Genomic DNA, 16565 nt, shown 5'->3' with positions numbered 1-16565 from the left:
TGTCACCTGGTCACACCTAACTGCAAGGGGGACATGGCAAAGACAGTCCTAATTAGGCAGTTACGTGACTCAATTTCAACTCCATTTCCACAAGACAAGGGGAAAACAGAGTCTACTAACTACCTTACTTACTAGTCCCTCCCCACCTTTTTTTTTTTCACTGAATTGGGTAACATCAGTGCTCTCAAGAGAACTGGCAGGAAGGAGATGATAAATGTACCGTGCATAACCTACAAACCTTGGTCTGGCAAGTAGTGTGTGGCCATTATTCACAGGAGCTCCAGGTGCCAGCCAGAGCAATGTTACAGCTGTAAGCCACCTGGGAGGCTGGCTGCCTGCAACACTGAATACTGTCCACCATGAATACTTCAGGGACGACCAGATCACTGTCTCCAAAGTTGCTGCCAAAGAACTGTCAGAGCCTTCCGTGGAATTTAGGACTCCTTGCAGGAAACTCTGAAATGAAGCTGAAACCACTATATAATGTTTTGGCAGTCTAGCAGAGTCCTTTTTAAAGAGGATTTGGCCTCTCCTTCCTTCAAGAGATTCTGGGTCTATGAACCACTTGGGGCTGGGACGTGGCTGAAGGGCTGCGAGAAATCAACATTTCTGGCAAGAATAAATACAAAGGGAATATTTTCAGATCTCATTCTTAAGTAGGACAGAAAGGATAAAGCTATAAGCATTCAAAATCCTTCACATTCTGCTCTCCACCTACCTTTCCCTACATTTGTCCTCTATCATCTTCCCCAACCAGCTCCAGTCACACAAGCCTGCGCCTTTCCCTATAGGAGTCCTTCCTCCTGGACTTCTAATACTTCCCTTTCTCTGCCCGAGTAAGTCCTATTCCTCCAAGGCTCCGGGGTCAAATATCACCTCCTTCGTGAAGCATCAATGAATACAAGCACCTACAACAAATACGGGCACCTACAACAAACACAAGTACCTACAACAAAAACGAGGACCTACAACAATCTGAATATCTACAACGTTCCAAACTATGATAGGAACTGGGTCACAAAGACAACATGGTTTCTGCCCTCCAGAGGTTACAGTAAAGATGTAGGACTGTAATCCTACAATTCTCTGAAACTCAGATTCATAGATACACAGTTATTGACCACCATTATGTGCTCAATCTTATCCCATTTAACTGCTTTCTTAGCTATCAAGACTCCCTAACGCACCAAAGTTTATAGTTTCTCAATTCTCAAAATTTCTTCCATCCTGCTGCTGAGTAGGTGAACTGAACACTGAGGAGTAATCTTGCAGTAGAGAGTAATAAAAATCTACATTTCAGCAAACACACATTAAGCCTGTTAAAGAGAAAAAAGACAATCTAATTATTTCAACCTGGTTGTTTTATTTTGCACTTTTAAAATTCACAAAAAGCTTCACAATATCTGCTTTCCCCCTGTTGACCATCAAGGCTTTATGGTAAGACAATGAAAATTTTATCACATCAATTGGGCATACTCATAAACAATGGATAATTTACAGATTTCTTTAATCAAGAACATTTTGCAAAATGCACACTCTGGTACACATCTGAATTCATCTATACTGAAATTAGATATTTAATTAAGCTTTTAAAACAAACAAACAAACAGATTTAACACTGACAAGCCTACCAGAATAATACTGATGGCAAGCTATAAACACCTTTAAATGCTGAATGTATTTTGGGGGAACGGAAGATGAAGAAATTAACTGTTGAACCTGTATTTAAATGCATCTGTGAGTAAACTTTCTAGTTTAATGAGTTTCTACTAGGTGAACAACTCCTTTGCCTTGTTTCTCAAGTTTTATTTTTAAACTTGTGACATCTTGGCTAAAGGAACTGAATCCTGGAATTAGAATATTTAAGGAGAAAAAAAACATGGGGGCACAGGAAAAACAAGATCAGTACTTTCTTAGTCTTTCTAAAGTGGGTAACAAATAAAATCACTGTTTATTTTAGGGAAGAATACCAGAGATGATATGTGGGATTTAGTTGTGGCTTATGTACAACATCTAAGTGGCAAAAATAAAAATTCAAGGTGGTTTCATACAGGAAACTTAGGAAAATAATTGTTGCCTTTAATTAGTTCTTAAATTTGTGGAATGGCATAATACATATTCTGAGGCACCCATTATAGGATCCACAAAAATTATTTATACTGCTGTTTCCACTTTTAATATAATTTTTATCTACTCTGGGGCAGCTCTTTAGATACTATCAATAGAGGTCACTAAAAATAATGCCAGAATTCAAGTGAGAAGAGACTGGAAATGGAAAGAGGATGGGAGGATAATGAAATTGGGTAGTAATAACAAACATGATTTTTAAGGTCTCCTAACTAATGCCATAAAATCACATATTTTGGCTAAATGCCATTGGGCAGCTGGAAGTGATCAGGAAGCGAGTAGAATATCCTAATCGTCCCAGTTAGATTCCTAACTAACCTGTGATTTGGACGGCTCACTCATGAAGGATTGTTTACATAGACTGCTTGGTGAAGGGTAGTTATGCTGGGCTGAGTGCCTATTCTGCTTTGTTTCTTTCAAGAACATTTTTGAAAGGCTAAGAACTCCTAAAAAGGGCAGCAGAACAAAGAACTGGTTAGACTACAAACAGAGATTAATAAAGGCATAATTTGTAAATGGTCTAATCACGGATATGTTATTAATCTTCTTCTTTCTTGAGATAGGGAATATGGGCCTACGGAAAAAATGAAACTCCACTACTCCCTCATATTCTAAATCTTTCTCTTTCGATTATAATATTTTTAAAGAAATTTCAACTTTAAAATAGCCCTCATCTTTCATTTCAAATTGTCCCTTCTCTTAGTCTTACATATAATATTGTTGAAGACTCACACATCAGCGAGAGTAGCCAGGAAATTCAGGATTATTTTAATACAAGACATTGAGTTCATTTACTTGGAAAACAGCATTTTATTGTGAGGGCCTTTAAGAGATGTAAGTGCTCTATGTTATCGCAATGAGAATTATTCTCAAAGCAACTATTCTCTAAGATAACAAAGTATTCAGTTTATTTAGATATTATATTTAAACATACTAAAAGTTACAAGGCCTAAGATAAGCAAGCAACAATTCAGTAAAATCACAACTCAGAATTCTAACATTTTCACATGGTATCATTGACTATGAAATGTAAAAAGACTATTAATGTTTACATGAAATGATCTCTAACCTATAAATTACACTAACATGACCAAACAAATGATCATATACTATGGAAGACTACAGAACATGAGTAAGTACAGAAAGCTGTTCTTCAGGACTGCTTTTTCAAAGCTTGAAAAATTAACTGACCCATCATTTTAGGAGAGAGGGAGGTAAGTATGGATTAGGAGGCTCTATGTGTAGATAAAAAATCTAATTAAAATATCTTAGACTATTTTAGATGTTTATTTGATATTGGAAATGTGGTCAACTATCATAAAGTATTTCTCTTCATCGCAAAATTCCATATATTAAGGATTTACACAATCCAGGAAAAAAAAATCTAGAAACATTTTTTTTGCCTGAGCAAGTAATAGTCTAAAAAGGCTCTCCAAAATCCTGACTAGAGGTGTCATACTCTGCAATGAAATGCTTGAGCTCTTCAACACAGCGCTCACCTATTTCATGTAAATTCTGTCTCAGTGCAAACTGGATAGACTTTTCTAGTGAAGGATCCTTTTCAATCAGCATTTTCACAACCATCCCGAAAGTTTCACAGTCTTGTCGGTAAACCTAGAAAGGTGAAATACACTGTGGTTAGCTAAGAGTGAAAATAATAAGCCAACCATTGAGCTCATTCAGTTGGCAGAATTATGATGCTAAAGTCTAAAAGGGAGACACAGTAATACAACTGCACCTCTCTCGGCCCCTTTGCTGACAACTTGAATGATAGGAAAACACTGAGAGATCACGTCACTGAATGAAGAAGTCAGGAAGATTATTTAATTTTGACTCTCAGTATTAGATTGCTAAATTATAGTAAATTCATTTCCTTGCTCTTGAAAACCATTCACAAGCCCCAAGAAAATTAAAAGGCTAAGTTCTTCCAATGACACAAATAAAATATATAAAACCCTTAGCTGCTTTCTCCATCTCAGTACTAACACACACACACACACGCGCATACACACATTTTTCTAAATAGTGATGAACTTTACTCATAATAGCCATTAAGTTTAACTATTTAAACCAACCATTCCAGTTTATCCTAAGGTTTATATGACCCAGAATTGATATGACTATTTCTAATAAAAGAACTTAGAAAACAGCGTACCATTCACATGGTATTACATATGATGTCAAGGCAATAGAGCCCATTAACTGGTCTAACAAACACATAGCACCTAAGTCAAGCCAATGCAGTCCCCGTGGGGGAAAGTCAGGACCATGATGTTTCACAGTCTTAGTGGAGGTAAATTCCTTACCAAACCAGTCAGCCCGCATAATAACAGCATTCTAACACCAACCACAGGCCTCAGCAGACCACTTTGTGGGTGGCCTAAATTTTATAGGCTTCTTTATAACAGATGTACTAGATGAGGATAATGTTACACTGTGAATTAACCTGCAAATTCTTTTAAATCTGCTGTTTTACCTAAAATGTAACCCTTCATTGAGCATATTTACAGAACATAAATGTGCTACAGATTTGCATATCAAAAGTAAAACCATATTACAATGTGCTCATACATTTATTTAAACTGTAAACTACTGTCACTCTGGAGACAAGATATTACAAGCATTCAGAGGTTGTGTTTTATTTTTTAATTGTAAGTCCTTTTTGAATTATTCATTGAAATAGACCAATTTTTGTACATTAGTTGACAAGAACAACCAGAACTGCCCAAAGCAACATAATTCTCTACTACAGGGTAAATTTTCTAAAAAGACTGCATAAAATGCTCTGTTGGGCATTAGACAGGAAATAATTAGCTTTTTGTTAAAGGAAGAACCTCACCCTCCAACATTTTATAAATAAAATTCACAACGGTCAGAACCTGTTTCCGAAATCTGTTCCACAGTAAACTCAATCCCAAACAGGAAGGGTGTAGCTATCTGTAGGAGAGTTTGTTTGCTTATGGTCCCTAGCTGGAAATGCATTAATAATCTTCAGATTTGATATCTACAGGCCACACAGGAAGATTTTTTTGTTGTTGCTTTTTCCCCTGATTGGACCTCATCAAAATGGGAAACAGGTTAAAGTATGGGTGGGGCTCACATAAACTGCATAGAAACATAGTTAAATTTGCCAGCATAATGAAAACCTATCCAAATGTGGTTTTACAGAGTCCTGTATTATAGTAGCCTGCATTAACAGTTACATTCTCATGAAGTACTTCTAGGAATAAAGAAATACGATAAAACTACCAAGGCTTTTTACTATTAATTATGCTGTCCAGTGACTGGAAGAAGAGAACTTGGCAAAACAAACTCCTCGATGGCAAGTTTGTTCTATCTAAAATTGCTTGTAATGACATAAAACTCCTCTAGAATGTATATCATTTCAGTCCTTACCTCTGTTCCCACAAAAAGAGAAACCAAAAATTAAGGCAACATGAGTTGTTAGAAGAATTTTCATTTCAGACAACCCAAACCATCTTTAGCATATGCATTACAGTTCTGTAAGAGCAGTCTGACGGAAAGGTAGAGATTATAGAGCTGTGCTACCTAATACGGTAGCCACAAGCCACAGGAGGCTACTTAAGTTTAGATATATATGCATATATTTATCTTAATATTTAATTTATATTAATATTAGGAGGTAACTAATTAACTGCAAAAGTCAGACACATACACAGCTTAAAAGGCTGGGGAATCAAATAAGAACCATTATTTTCTCTATTGTTGATGTCTCATTACTCCATACAGTTTCTTGTATCTGAACTCATTTGGTTCAAATGCTCTATATCCTCTTTCAGGAGGGTTACATTCTAGTGGGAAGGGTAAAGGCAGACAATTAAAACACAGCATAAAGGAGACATTTAGATGTGGAAGGTGTAGGAAAGCCAGAAAAAACAAAGAGGTGGTTCTAAAAGCAGGCTTATTGAGTTCAAATCCTGACTCTCCTACTGTGGTAGGCTGAATAATGCCCTCACTGCTGCCCGCAAAATGTCCATGTCCCAATCCCCGGAACCCAGGCATACGTTACCTTACCTGGGATAAGGGACTTTGCAGATGTGATTATACTAAGGATTTTGAGATTGGGAGATTATCCTGGATTATCCAGGTGGGCAAAATGTCATCATAAGAGTCCTCAGAAAGGAACACAGGAGGGTCAGAAAAAGAGAGGAAATGTGATCACAGAAACAGAGGTTGAGTGATGAGCTTTAAAGATGGAGGAAGGAGCTACCAGCCAAGGAATCCAGGCAGCCTCTAGAAACTGGAAAAGGCAAGGCAACAGATTCTCCCCTAGAGTCTCTGGAGGAAGTGCAGCCCTGAAGACACTCTGGTTTAGGCCTCATGAAACCCATTTCGGACTTTACATATTCTTTTCAAACTCACATGGAACATCATCAGGATAGACCACATTCTGGGCCATAAAACACAGCTTAACAAATATAAAACAGAAATCACGCAAAATACACTCTCAGACCACAATAGAATTAAATTACAAATCAACAGAAAGATAGCCACAAAATCCCAAAATATCTGGAGATTAAACAACACACTTCTAAAAATACATGGATCACGGAAGTCTCAAGAGAAATTTAAAAATATTTTGAATTAAATGAAAATACAACTACCAAAAGTTGTGAGATGCAGCAAAAGCAAAGCTTAGAGAGAAATTTATAGTGTTAAATGTGTATGTTAGAAAAGAAGATATAATGCATATGATATAAAAGAAAATATACATAGAAAAGAAGATATGATAGGAAACTAAAAGAAGAGCAAATTAAATCCAAAGTAAGTTAAAAAAATAAGAGCAGAGATCAATGAAATTGAAAACAAGATATCAGAAAACCAACAAAACCAAAAGCTGATTCTTTGAAAAGATCAAACTGATAAACCTCTAGCAAGGCTAATCAAGAAAAAAAGAGAGAAAACACAAGACTTACTTATAAAGTCACAGTAATCAAGACTGTATGGTATTGTTGAAAGAATAGACAGATCAATGGTATAGAATAAAGAGCCAGAAATAGACTCATACAAATATAATCAACTGATCTTTAACAAAGGAGCAAAGGCAATTCAATGCAGAAAGGATAGTCTTCAACAAATGTACTGGAACAACTGGACATCCATGTGCAAAATAATCTAGACACAGATCTTACACTTTTCACAAAAATTAACTCAAAATGGATCATAGACCTAAATGTCAAATGCAAAACTATAATACTTCTAGAAGATAATAAAAGAAAAAAATCTAGGTGACAACACCAAAAGCATGTTCCATGAAAAAAAAAAATCAAGTTGGATTTCATTAAAATTAAAAACTTCCGCTCTCTGAGAGATAACGTTAAGAGAATGAACAGATAAGCTACAGACTGGGAGATAATCTTTACAAAATACATATCTGACAAAGTACTGGCATTCAAAATACACAAAGAACTCTTAAAACTCAAAAATTAAGAAAACTCAAAAAATGGGCAAAAGATTTGAACAGACGGCTCACCAAAGAAGACAGGTGGATGGCCACTTAGCAGATAAAAAGATGTGCACCATAAAAGTCATTAGGGTACTGAAAATTAAAACAACAATGAGATGAGATGCCACAACACACTTATTAGAATGGTGATATCCAAAACACTGACGACCTCAATTTCTGGTGAGGACATGAAGCTATAGGACTCTCATACATTGCTGGTGGGAATGCAAAATGATACAGGCCACTTTGGTAGGCAGCTGAGCTGTCTCTTACAAATCTACACATAGTCTTAACATACAATCCAGGAATTGTGCTCCTAAGTATTTACCCAAATGAGTTAAAAACTATGTCCATATAGAAACCTGCATAAAATGTTTATAGCAGCTTTGGTCATAACTGCCAAAAATTGGAAGCATCCAAGATAGCCTTCAATAGCTGAGTGGATAAACTATGGTGCATCCATACACTGGAATATTTTTTGGTGATAAAAAGAAATGGGCTATCAAGCCACAAAAAAGATACAGAGTAGCTTTAAATGCTTATTGCTAAGTGAAAGAAGCCAGTCTGAGGCCAGTCCAGTGGCACAGAGGTTAGTTACGTTTACACGTTCAGCTTCAGCAGCCCAGGGTTCACGGGTTCAGATCCCGGGTGCAGACCTACACACCACTTGTCAAGCCATGCTGTGGCAGGTGTCCCACATATAAAGTGGAGGAAGATGAGCATGGATGTTAGCTCAGGGCCAGTCTTACTCAGCAAAAAGAGGACTGGCAGCAGATGTTAGCTCAGAGCTAATCTTCCTCAAAACAAACCAAAAAAGCCAGTCTGGAAAGGCTACACAATGCATGATTCCAACTGTATGACAGTCTAGAATAAGCAAAACTATAGAGACAGTAAGAAGATCAGTGGTTGCCAGGGGGAAGGGGGAGAGAGAAACAGCACAGGGCATTTTTAGGATGGTAAAACTATTCTGTATGATACTGTATGGTATGATAATGAATGATACATTTTGCATTTGTCAAAATCCACAGAACTATATGACACAGAGAGAACCCTAAAGTGTAAACTATGCACTTTATTTAATAATAACGTGTCCATATTGGTTCACCAATCATAACAAATCTATCACAGCAATACAAAATGTTAATGATAGGAGAGGCTCTGTGGAGAGAGGGGTATATGGGAACTCTACTTTCTTGCAATTTTTCTGTAAACCTAAAACTGCCCTAACTAAATAAAGTCTATTAAAATAAAAAAAAAAAAAGAATCACATAAATGAAGAAAAAGGAAAAAAAGTTACCCCTCTGTGCCTCAGTTCAGTACCTACAGGCATGACTATGCTGTTATAAGGATTAAATGAGATAATAAAGAGCACTCAGAATAGTGCCTGCTATATAGGAAGCATTTAATACATGTTAGATATAGTGATGCTGATGATGGAAAGAGGAGACACAACTATTCTGACTTTGTCAAGAGAAGAGAGTTATTAGAAAATGATGTCAGAACTGATTCTTTATACATTAGGAGCTTACTCTAGGAAAATATGAAGGAGGAAAAGGAAATGGCATTTTGGGGATATTCAACTGGCTTGGCATAGCTAAAGCGTAGGCTGTGTTCACCCTCAAAGGAGAAGGAGCCAGAAGGAGGAAGCGGATCCTCTGAATGTATCAGAGAAAGAAAATGGTTAAGAATTAATGCCACAGGCTCCTGAAGGACAATGAATGTGACATGATGTGTTTAGAGGCTTTATGAGTAATTAAGAAGCAATATAGATGTGATAATGTGAAGAATAATGGGTTGGAAGGTTTTTTATTTTTATTTATTGCAAGGGGGAGGGTACTAGGAATGGAAGATAAGTTCAGTACCCAATATGTAATTGAGGCACCCAATAATAGGAAGTTGAGTATTGAGTCTAGACTTCAGGAGAAGGAAACTCAGGAGGGAAGGAGGGAGGGAGAAGGGGTTGGGGAGAAAGATCTTATCATCTTTGGCACTGATGATAGTCGAGGCCATAGGAGTTTCTTGAAGAAGGGGGTAAGTTCTCTCTAGCCCCAGTATCTGATACAAAGTGGACACTCAGTAAATATTGAATGAACAGCTAAAGTCTGCTCTGAGAGAACGTATAAGAGCAAAAGACAGCCAAGAGTTGACACCTACAAATATCAGTATCAGCCACAGGAGAGACAATAAGGAAGACTAAGAATCATGAGAGGGTGAAGGCACAGGTGCCAAGGAAAAGTTTGTACAATAAGAATGCAGTCAATGAAATGCCAGAGAAAGATCAAAGAAGCTGAGGCACAGAACATAGTGATTGGATTTGGAAATGAGGGGGTAACTGTTTAACTGCAAGAACAGCTTATTGGCATGGTGATTACAGAGCCGCGCTGCCTAACACAGTAGCCTCTAGCCATATGTGACTATTTATATTGAAATTTTAATTAATTAAAAACTTCAGTTCCTCAGTCACACTTAGCCTATTTCAAATGCTAGTGGCTACCCATATGGGACAGTGCAAATATAAAACATTTCCATCACCACAAAAAATTCTATTAAGCAGTGTTATTATAGAGGGTTGAGGAGGGGAAAAAGGTAAAGATGTAGTGGTAAGTGTTGACCTGGTAAATTAAATAATATATATTTGCAACAATTTTACCACTAAAGTGGAAATAAAAGCTTACCACTTTTAAAGAAGCATTGCAAAATATAATTAGTATCTGTAAAACGTTCTACAATCTTGATGAAATGCATATAAAAATATAAGTTAAAAAAAGAACCTCCAATTGAAGCTTAACATACAAGGAAACATAACGTCTAATGTGTTGATGAGGTCGAGAAAAAAGTGACAACATACTGACGTTAAATACTGGAGACAAATTTAAACCCTTTAATTTGGGTCTGTAGTAATGCAGAAAGTGTCAAAACTACTGTAATCTATGTTGCTGGTTGTGCTATATTAATAGAAAAAGATATCTTTGAGACTCCCTCCTCAAAGCTGTGTGCCTATTGGCTCTTAAAAGCACAGCTCCTAAAAAGAACACTGGTGCTTGCTAAGAAATGCATTATGAACACATGGATTAGATCTCAACCGCCTACACTCAATATGTGGCACAAATATTGCAGCTACGTAAAAAAGTAACTCCAAAGTTAATAAAGTGGATAAATGCTAACAAACCTTGGCAATCAAAATTCATAGAATTCTCATCCATAAATACAAATCAATTTATAAATTTATAGGATTTAGTCAAAGTGTAATACTTAAATGATTTTCTTTTTACCCTTTCCAGCTTATTAGTTCTTTCAATCATAATATACTAGACAAAAATAAATGAAATAATTCCAAAGAGTGTACAGAATCTTTCACTGATGCCAAATGCAGATCCCACAGAGAATACAGGAACTAGACAAATCTCAAATTAACAGCGGAAAAAGTTGCAAAGGAAATATGTAGACTAAGATACCATTTATGTATGTTTTAAAAACAATTTATTTAGTTTAGGGATACACACATATATACTAAAAATACAAAAACATGCATAAGAATGACAGCTCTGAGAAGGGAGGGAGCCAGCAGGGATCTGAGAGGGGCTTTATTTGTAGCTGTAATATTTTATTTCTTTAAAAAGAGAGGGAAAAAAGCAAATACTGAACTCTAGTTACTGACATGCATGCTGAAGTACTGAGGAGTGAAGTGTACTGAGTGCAACATACTTTGACATCATATAATAAGATGAGTTAACGGGTGAATAGAGGAATGAATGGATATGAGACAAGGCAAATAAAACAAAATGTTAATTACAGAGTCTAGGTGATGAGTGTATGAGTGTACACTGTCTAATTCCTAATGTTGAAAATTTTCATTACAAAATGTTAAGGTGAAAGAGAGATCCAAAGCAAAATAAGGCCCAACTGTGGGTACGTGGGTCTGATCATTTCAGCTTATAAATGAAGATGGATCTGTGTTTTGTTTGGACCCTGGATGATGAACTTTGTGTCTTCTCAATGTGGGTTGAGAATAACAGATATTACTACAGATATTAATGAATCTATAAATGCAGATATAAATTTGAATGACAGATAACCGTGCCTGCCAGACAACTAGAACTCACCTACTACGTGTAAAGTACCTGATTTGGTCAGTAACATAGCGTGCCCTGCTCAAGGAAATTAGATTCTAGTAAAAAGAGTAACGCATTTAAGATAACCACAAGACAAGGCTGAATACGGTAAATGCCAGAAGAGAAACACAGAGCATGATAATAATTCCAAAGAATGACCATAATGGGTAGAGAGGACACTGAGACAGTGTTGGCTTTTCCAGGCAACTTGGAAGCTTGGAAACAAAAAAGCATAGTATGCTTAAAGAATGTATCTCAGAATATAGGGAAGTTTTGGAAAAGATGGCTATTGGATAGATTGGAATCAAAATGGAGCTCAATATGAATAGGTTAAACTTTAAATAACTTACAGTTGGACTTATGGTTTAACTTATCCTTGGACTTAGCTTACATTACACTGTAGACATCTTTTTTCTTATTCATCAGACAATAAACAAACCACTGAAGACTGTTGATTAGAGGAAAACTAATGTGTATTCATTACTCAATATCCCCTTCAAATCTGATTTAGTAGGCTAGGAAAAGTAATTTTGTGTTCAAATTAACTTGAGAAAAGAACTTCTAAGACTCAAAAAATATAAAAAGGCTAAATCCAAAGAAAAATATTCTGAACAAAGACAAGATAAAAGGCAATTAAATACATTATAAAATCAGTTTAAAGATTTTTATTACCAAGAAAATGGTTAATAATAAATAGTTTGTAAAATGACAGTTTTCAATGTGGCTTTTAATATATTCATGCTTGAGAACAATAAAAATTCTTTAATAAAGGCAGGGAGGGGAAGGCTTAATTTAGACATTTCCCAAGTTAATGTCTAAAACATTCATCACAATGAAATAGATCATGGGTTAAAATGGCAAGTCAGCTCCTTAAATGATATTTCTCACTTAGAATGTATTTCCTTTGAGTAAAAAAAATCCAGTTAAAAAGGTGCAATTTCTTATGTATATACTGAACTGATACAACAATTTGCTACAGAAGAAATTATTTTCAGTAAGAATTAAATGAAGCTAATGAGCATACAACTAAGAAAAATCTAACATACAGTTTAAGTTAGAGTTATCCAAAGAAAATTGATTTTAATTAAGATTACTTTCAAATAAATCTTTTTGGAAATGAGATGATTTTAAATTGCTCATGAGGTAGCCCATTTCTCAAATGATTTAACTTTAGTAATCAGATAAGTGCAATGGCCTGACTATTGCACACACTTTAGATTTGACTAAGGCCAAATGAAAGTAAATTATTGGCAAGAGCCTGTTCCATAAGTGAAAAATCTTACACTGCTTTGAGAGATCTAAGAGCAACCTCCACCCCGCCAGTTACCTCTGACAGAAGAAATCAGTCAGTAGGAGTGACTGAGCAGGAAGCAGCTTAGCTACTTCAAGACCCACCCCCTTCACTTCCTCCCAGTTCATCTCTGGCAAAGGAGGTTGGAGAGAATCCAACAGTAAGGTTGCGTTAACCTTGTGAAGATATTTCAGAATGGCTCAGAACCTAAAAGTATTAACAGTTACTAAGCCCAATCGGTGAGGCCTCAAGGAGGGCACTACACAGGAAAAACCTGAGGAGAATGGGGAGGAATCCTACGCAAAGATCTCTATGGCTGGAAATGGTTATGGATTACGATTCTAAAGGGGTTTGGTTTGTTTAAACATAGTAGCATTTAGAAATTATTGGCATATCAGAAACATTAAGTCACTACAACATTTTCATATAGGCTTGTACATTATTTTATGTACTAGGAATCCTCACAAGTACTTGGGAATTACTATCCCGATTTTATAAAATTATCGAAGCAGAGAGATTAAAGGAGTTAGATGTAAGATGTACGATTAACATTCACAGCCTAGGTTTCTAATTTATCTCTTATAGTATTGCTGCTATAACCCAAGAGAATTATTTAAATCCAAAATTGAAATAAAGCCATGACTGAGACTAAATCCTTGGCAAAGATAAATTAATCTGCTTGGTTTCAAAGAGTGGTGTAAAGGAAGTGGCTTGGAGGGGCCTGGAAGGCAGGTCACTATCAGGAGACAATGCGACATCATTTTGAGTGTGTGCGCGCTTCACATCTAATACTTCATCACCATCCTAGTGAAATCTGAAAGTCAGATTATTTTTCCACATAGCTTCAAGGATGTTACTAGGATACATTTATGAAAAATAAACAGGTCAGATCAGCCATCTTCCCCATGCTGGGAAAAGCACTACTATTCTGCAAGCTACTTATGCTGGGGTTGGTTAAAGAGCATTTTATGGCTGAAATGGGACATGTTCAAAGTATTCTGCAGGGGAGGCTAGTTCCTCTTTAGCTTTTTATGCCAGGTGATTCAGCAAATCAGGTACATTCACTCTATCATCCCACTTCTTTCATCATTAAAGTTTTATATTGCAAAGTTGATTTTAGGCGAAATCACTTTTCCTACTATGAAATTTCTCCACTGAAAAATTAAGTTATTGTTTCAGCACACATATGCTATGGTCCTACCTCTTTCTTTCCCTCTGTTTTCTGTGACATTAAATAGTTTATATATCTTGTATGTACTACAGTTCAGAAAAACTTTCATTTTTGATACAGTATCAAGGTATTGTGAATTTTCAGTTCAAGATTAAAAAAAAAGTCCTTGCCAATGCAATAATTTTGCGAGACTTTTTAAATGTATGCCATAGTCTCTTTTTAGTGAAGGTGATGGGAGTAGGGGCTAAGAGGTCACTGAACCAAAAAGTTCCTGTGAAGGGCCAGGAAATATGACTGGTGGTCAGGATTAATTATAACTCCAGCATATAGGCAGCTTCTGCAGTTTCTGTTTAGCTGTCCTCTCCTCACCTCTACCCCTCATCCAGAGAGAGGCCTCTGGCAGCTATATTTATATTATACGCCAATTGAAAAATACATATTTATAGAATTTAAGGAATTTTGGTGACGAAGAAGAATCCCAGGGTTTACTAGATCATGAATCAGGTTTATAATGCTGACATTGCCAAGGGATAAAGGAAAAGCAGATGCTAAGTGGAGAGGGAGGCATGGAGAAAAAGAAGGGAAAAAGAAGGAGGAAGAGAAACTGCCTGATGGCCTTCCAGTTCCAGGCTCTACACCTGGTTTTTACCTCATGCCTCATAAGAAATCCCTGTAAGCTTTCAATACTTTCCTTTAACTTGCTAATGGTAATATGAGTGGGTTTTATAACTTGTAACCAAAAAGAACTTTCTCCAGATACCTAGCATAACAGACTGCTACATGGACTGGGTGCTACCTGGCCTTCTGGGCTGGGGTGTCAATCTGGGAGCAGCACACACCTGTGCGATTACGCCTGCACTGCAGTGCCATCTGCTCATCAGCATGGCTTTACCACTGGCAGGAATACCAAGGTGATGGAATAAATCTGTTTTCTCTTCAGTGCAACTGCAAACCCACCAACAGGCTTCACAAGGCTTTGTTCGACATAGTTAAAGAGAGATTATACTTTTCCATCGTAAAAGTTAAACAATCACCAATCCTTGGAGTTTCCATGGAAAATACAGCTTTTGTTACTCCTAGTGAAAAAAAGAGTAATGTATCTGCTTTCAGCTCATCAAATGCAAATGGAGGAAACAGAATATTATTGGTCTTCTTAATCATACTTCTACCAGAGAGGGGCTTTTCAATTAGATAACATATAATACCACTCTGTATACTTCCAAGATGTGGTTTTTTTTCTTTCCAGAAGAAAGGTATTATTCATAACTAACAGAAATAGCACAGCTTCATTTTGAAAATAGGAACTGCAGTATCAGGTATATTAAAAGTAGGTTAATATTAATTAATATTTAAATTAATTCATTATTTTACTTTTATCTCTGAAGGTATTATGTACTGTGGGAAAAGTCCATCAATCCCATCACGTATAAATTGAAATACATATTTTCAAGGTTTATCTGCAGTTGTTTTCTAGTGCATACTTTTAATAGCAAATTTTATACAGTAATTGGCAAATAATTTAAAATTAATCTAGATCTGTCCACGTGACATCACGAACAAAAATACTAATGACTTCTCAAACGATCCTGAAGTTCCTTCCAAGAATCAGAGACATAACAACACTGTGCTCACAAATGGACGGACTCATCTAGAATCATGATGCTATCACCATTACATCAACCAGTTATACTGCTATTTCCATTTTATGCTAAGAAACACACCAGGTGTTAATCACAAGTATGATGTCATTAAATTTTAGTAAATGAAGATACGAATTTGGTCCTCGAAACACCTTTTTGAAGACAGAATTTAAAAGTCTATACTTTTAAACTGCTAACTTTCTTAGTTGGCAAAGTCACAAAGAATGGGGTGACTGGTATATTTTAGGTAAGAATAACAGGGAAAACCAGAAATGAAATCTTTGTTTGGATTAGCAGCACTGAATATTGAATTGGTTCAGATAAAATTAGGGTCAAAGGCTGACCACCTCACTACAAGAGCCAAAGGAAACAGTAGACTGTGGTTTCCCCTTTAACCTTGCTTTGTGCAAGATTACCATGTGCTCACGTAGATACAACATAGACAGAAATTTTTCACATAAACACATCCTGGAAAAACGCATTAAGCCATTCCTCTCCTCATACATATTTTCAGTGTCTTATGTGAATAAAAAATACAAATATCAAACATGTGCCTTTAGTCTCTGCAAGTTCAGTGTTGTAGTATTTAAAAGTTCAGAAATTAATATTTATGGTTAGGACTTATTTCCTGAGCAAACACTAAATCATTTGTGAAAATTAACTGCTAAGTTGTCTTCCTTTGAAAGGCACTCTTTACTTGCTTTCAGAGGTACCACAGTGCTGAAATCTGACTCTGTTGTGCACCTCTTCATTTCCT

General features: G+C 36.2%; 1 protein-coding gene across 16 annotated transcripts in view; it reads right to left on the bottom strand.

Moving 5' to 3' along the window:
- Positions 1–1343: 1343 nt before the first annotated feature.
- PPHLN1 (periphilin 1) overlaps positions 1344–16565 on the bottom strand; it is a 130301-nt gene continuing 115079 nt past the window's right edge. For all 16 annotated transcript variants that reach the window (XM_005611088.3, XM_070271261.1, XM_014740961.3 and 13 more), the window contains one exon: positions 1344–3741. In XM_005611088.3, the coding sequence (XP_005611145.1) occupies positions 3547–3741 (195 nt within the window). In that variant the 3' untranslated portion in view covers positions 1344–3546. The remainder of the gene's footprint in view (positions 3742–16565) is intronic.

This window comes from Equus caballus, chromosome 6 (genome assembly GCF_041296265.1).
Source record: "Equus caballus isolate H_3958 breed thoroughbred chromosome 6, TB-T2T, whole genome shotgun sequence".
Lineage (NCBI taxonomy): Eukaryota > Metazoa > Chordata > Mammalia > Perissodactyla > Equidae > Equus > Equus caballus.
The sequence above is the reverse complement of the archived record's forward strand: the minus strand, read 5'-3'. Positions and strand labels throughout refer to the sequence as shown.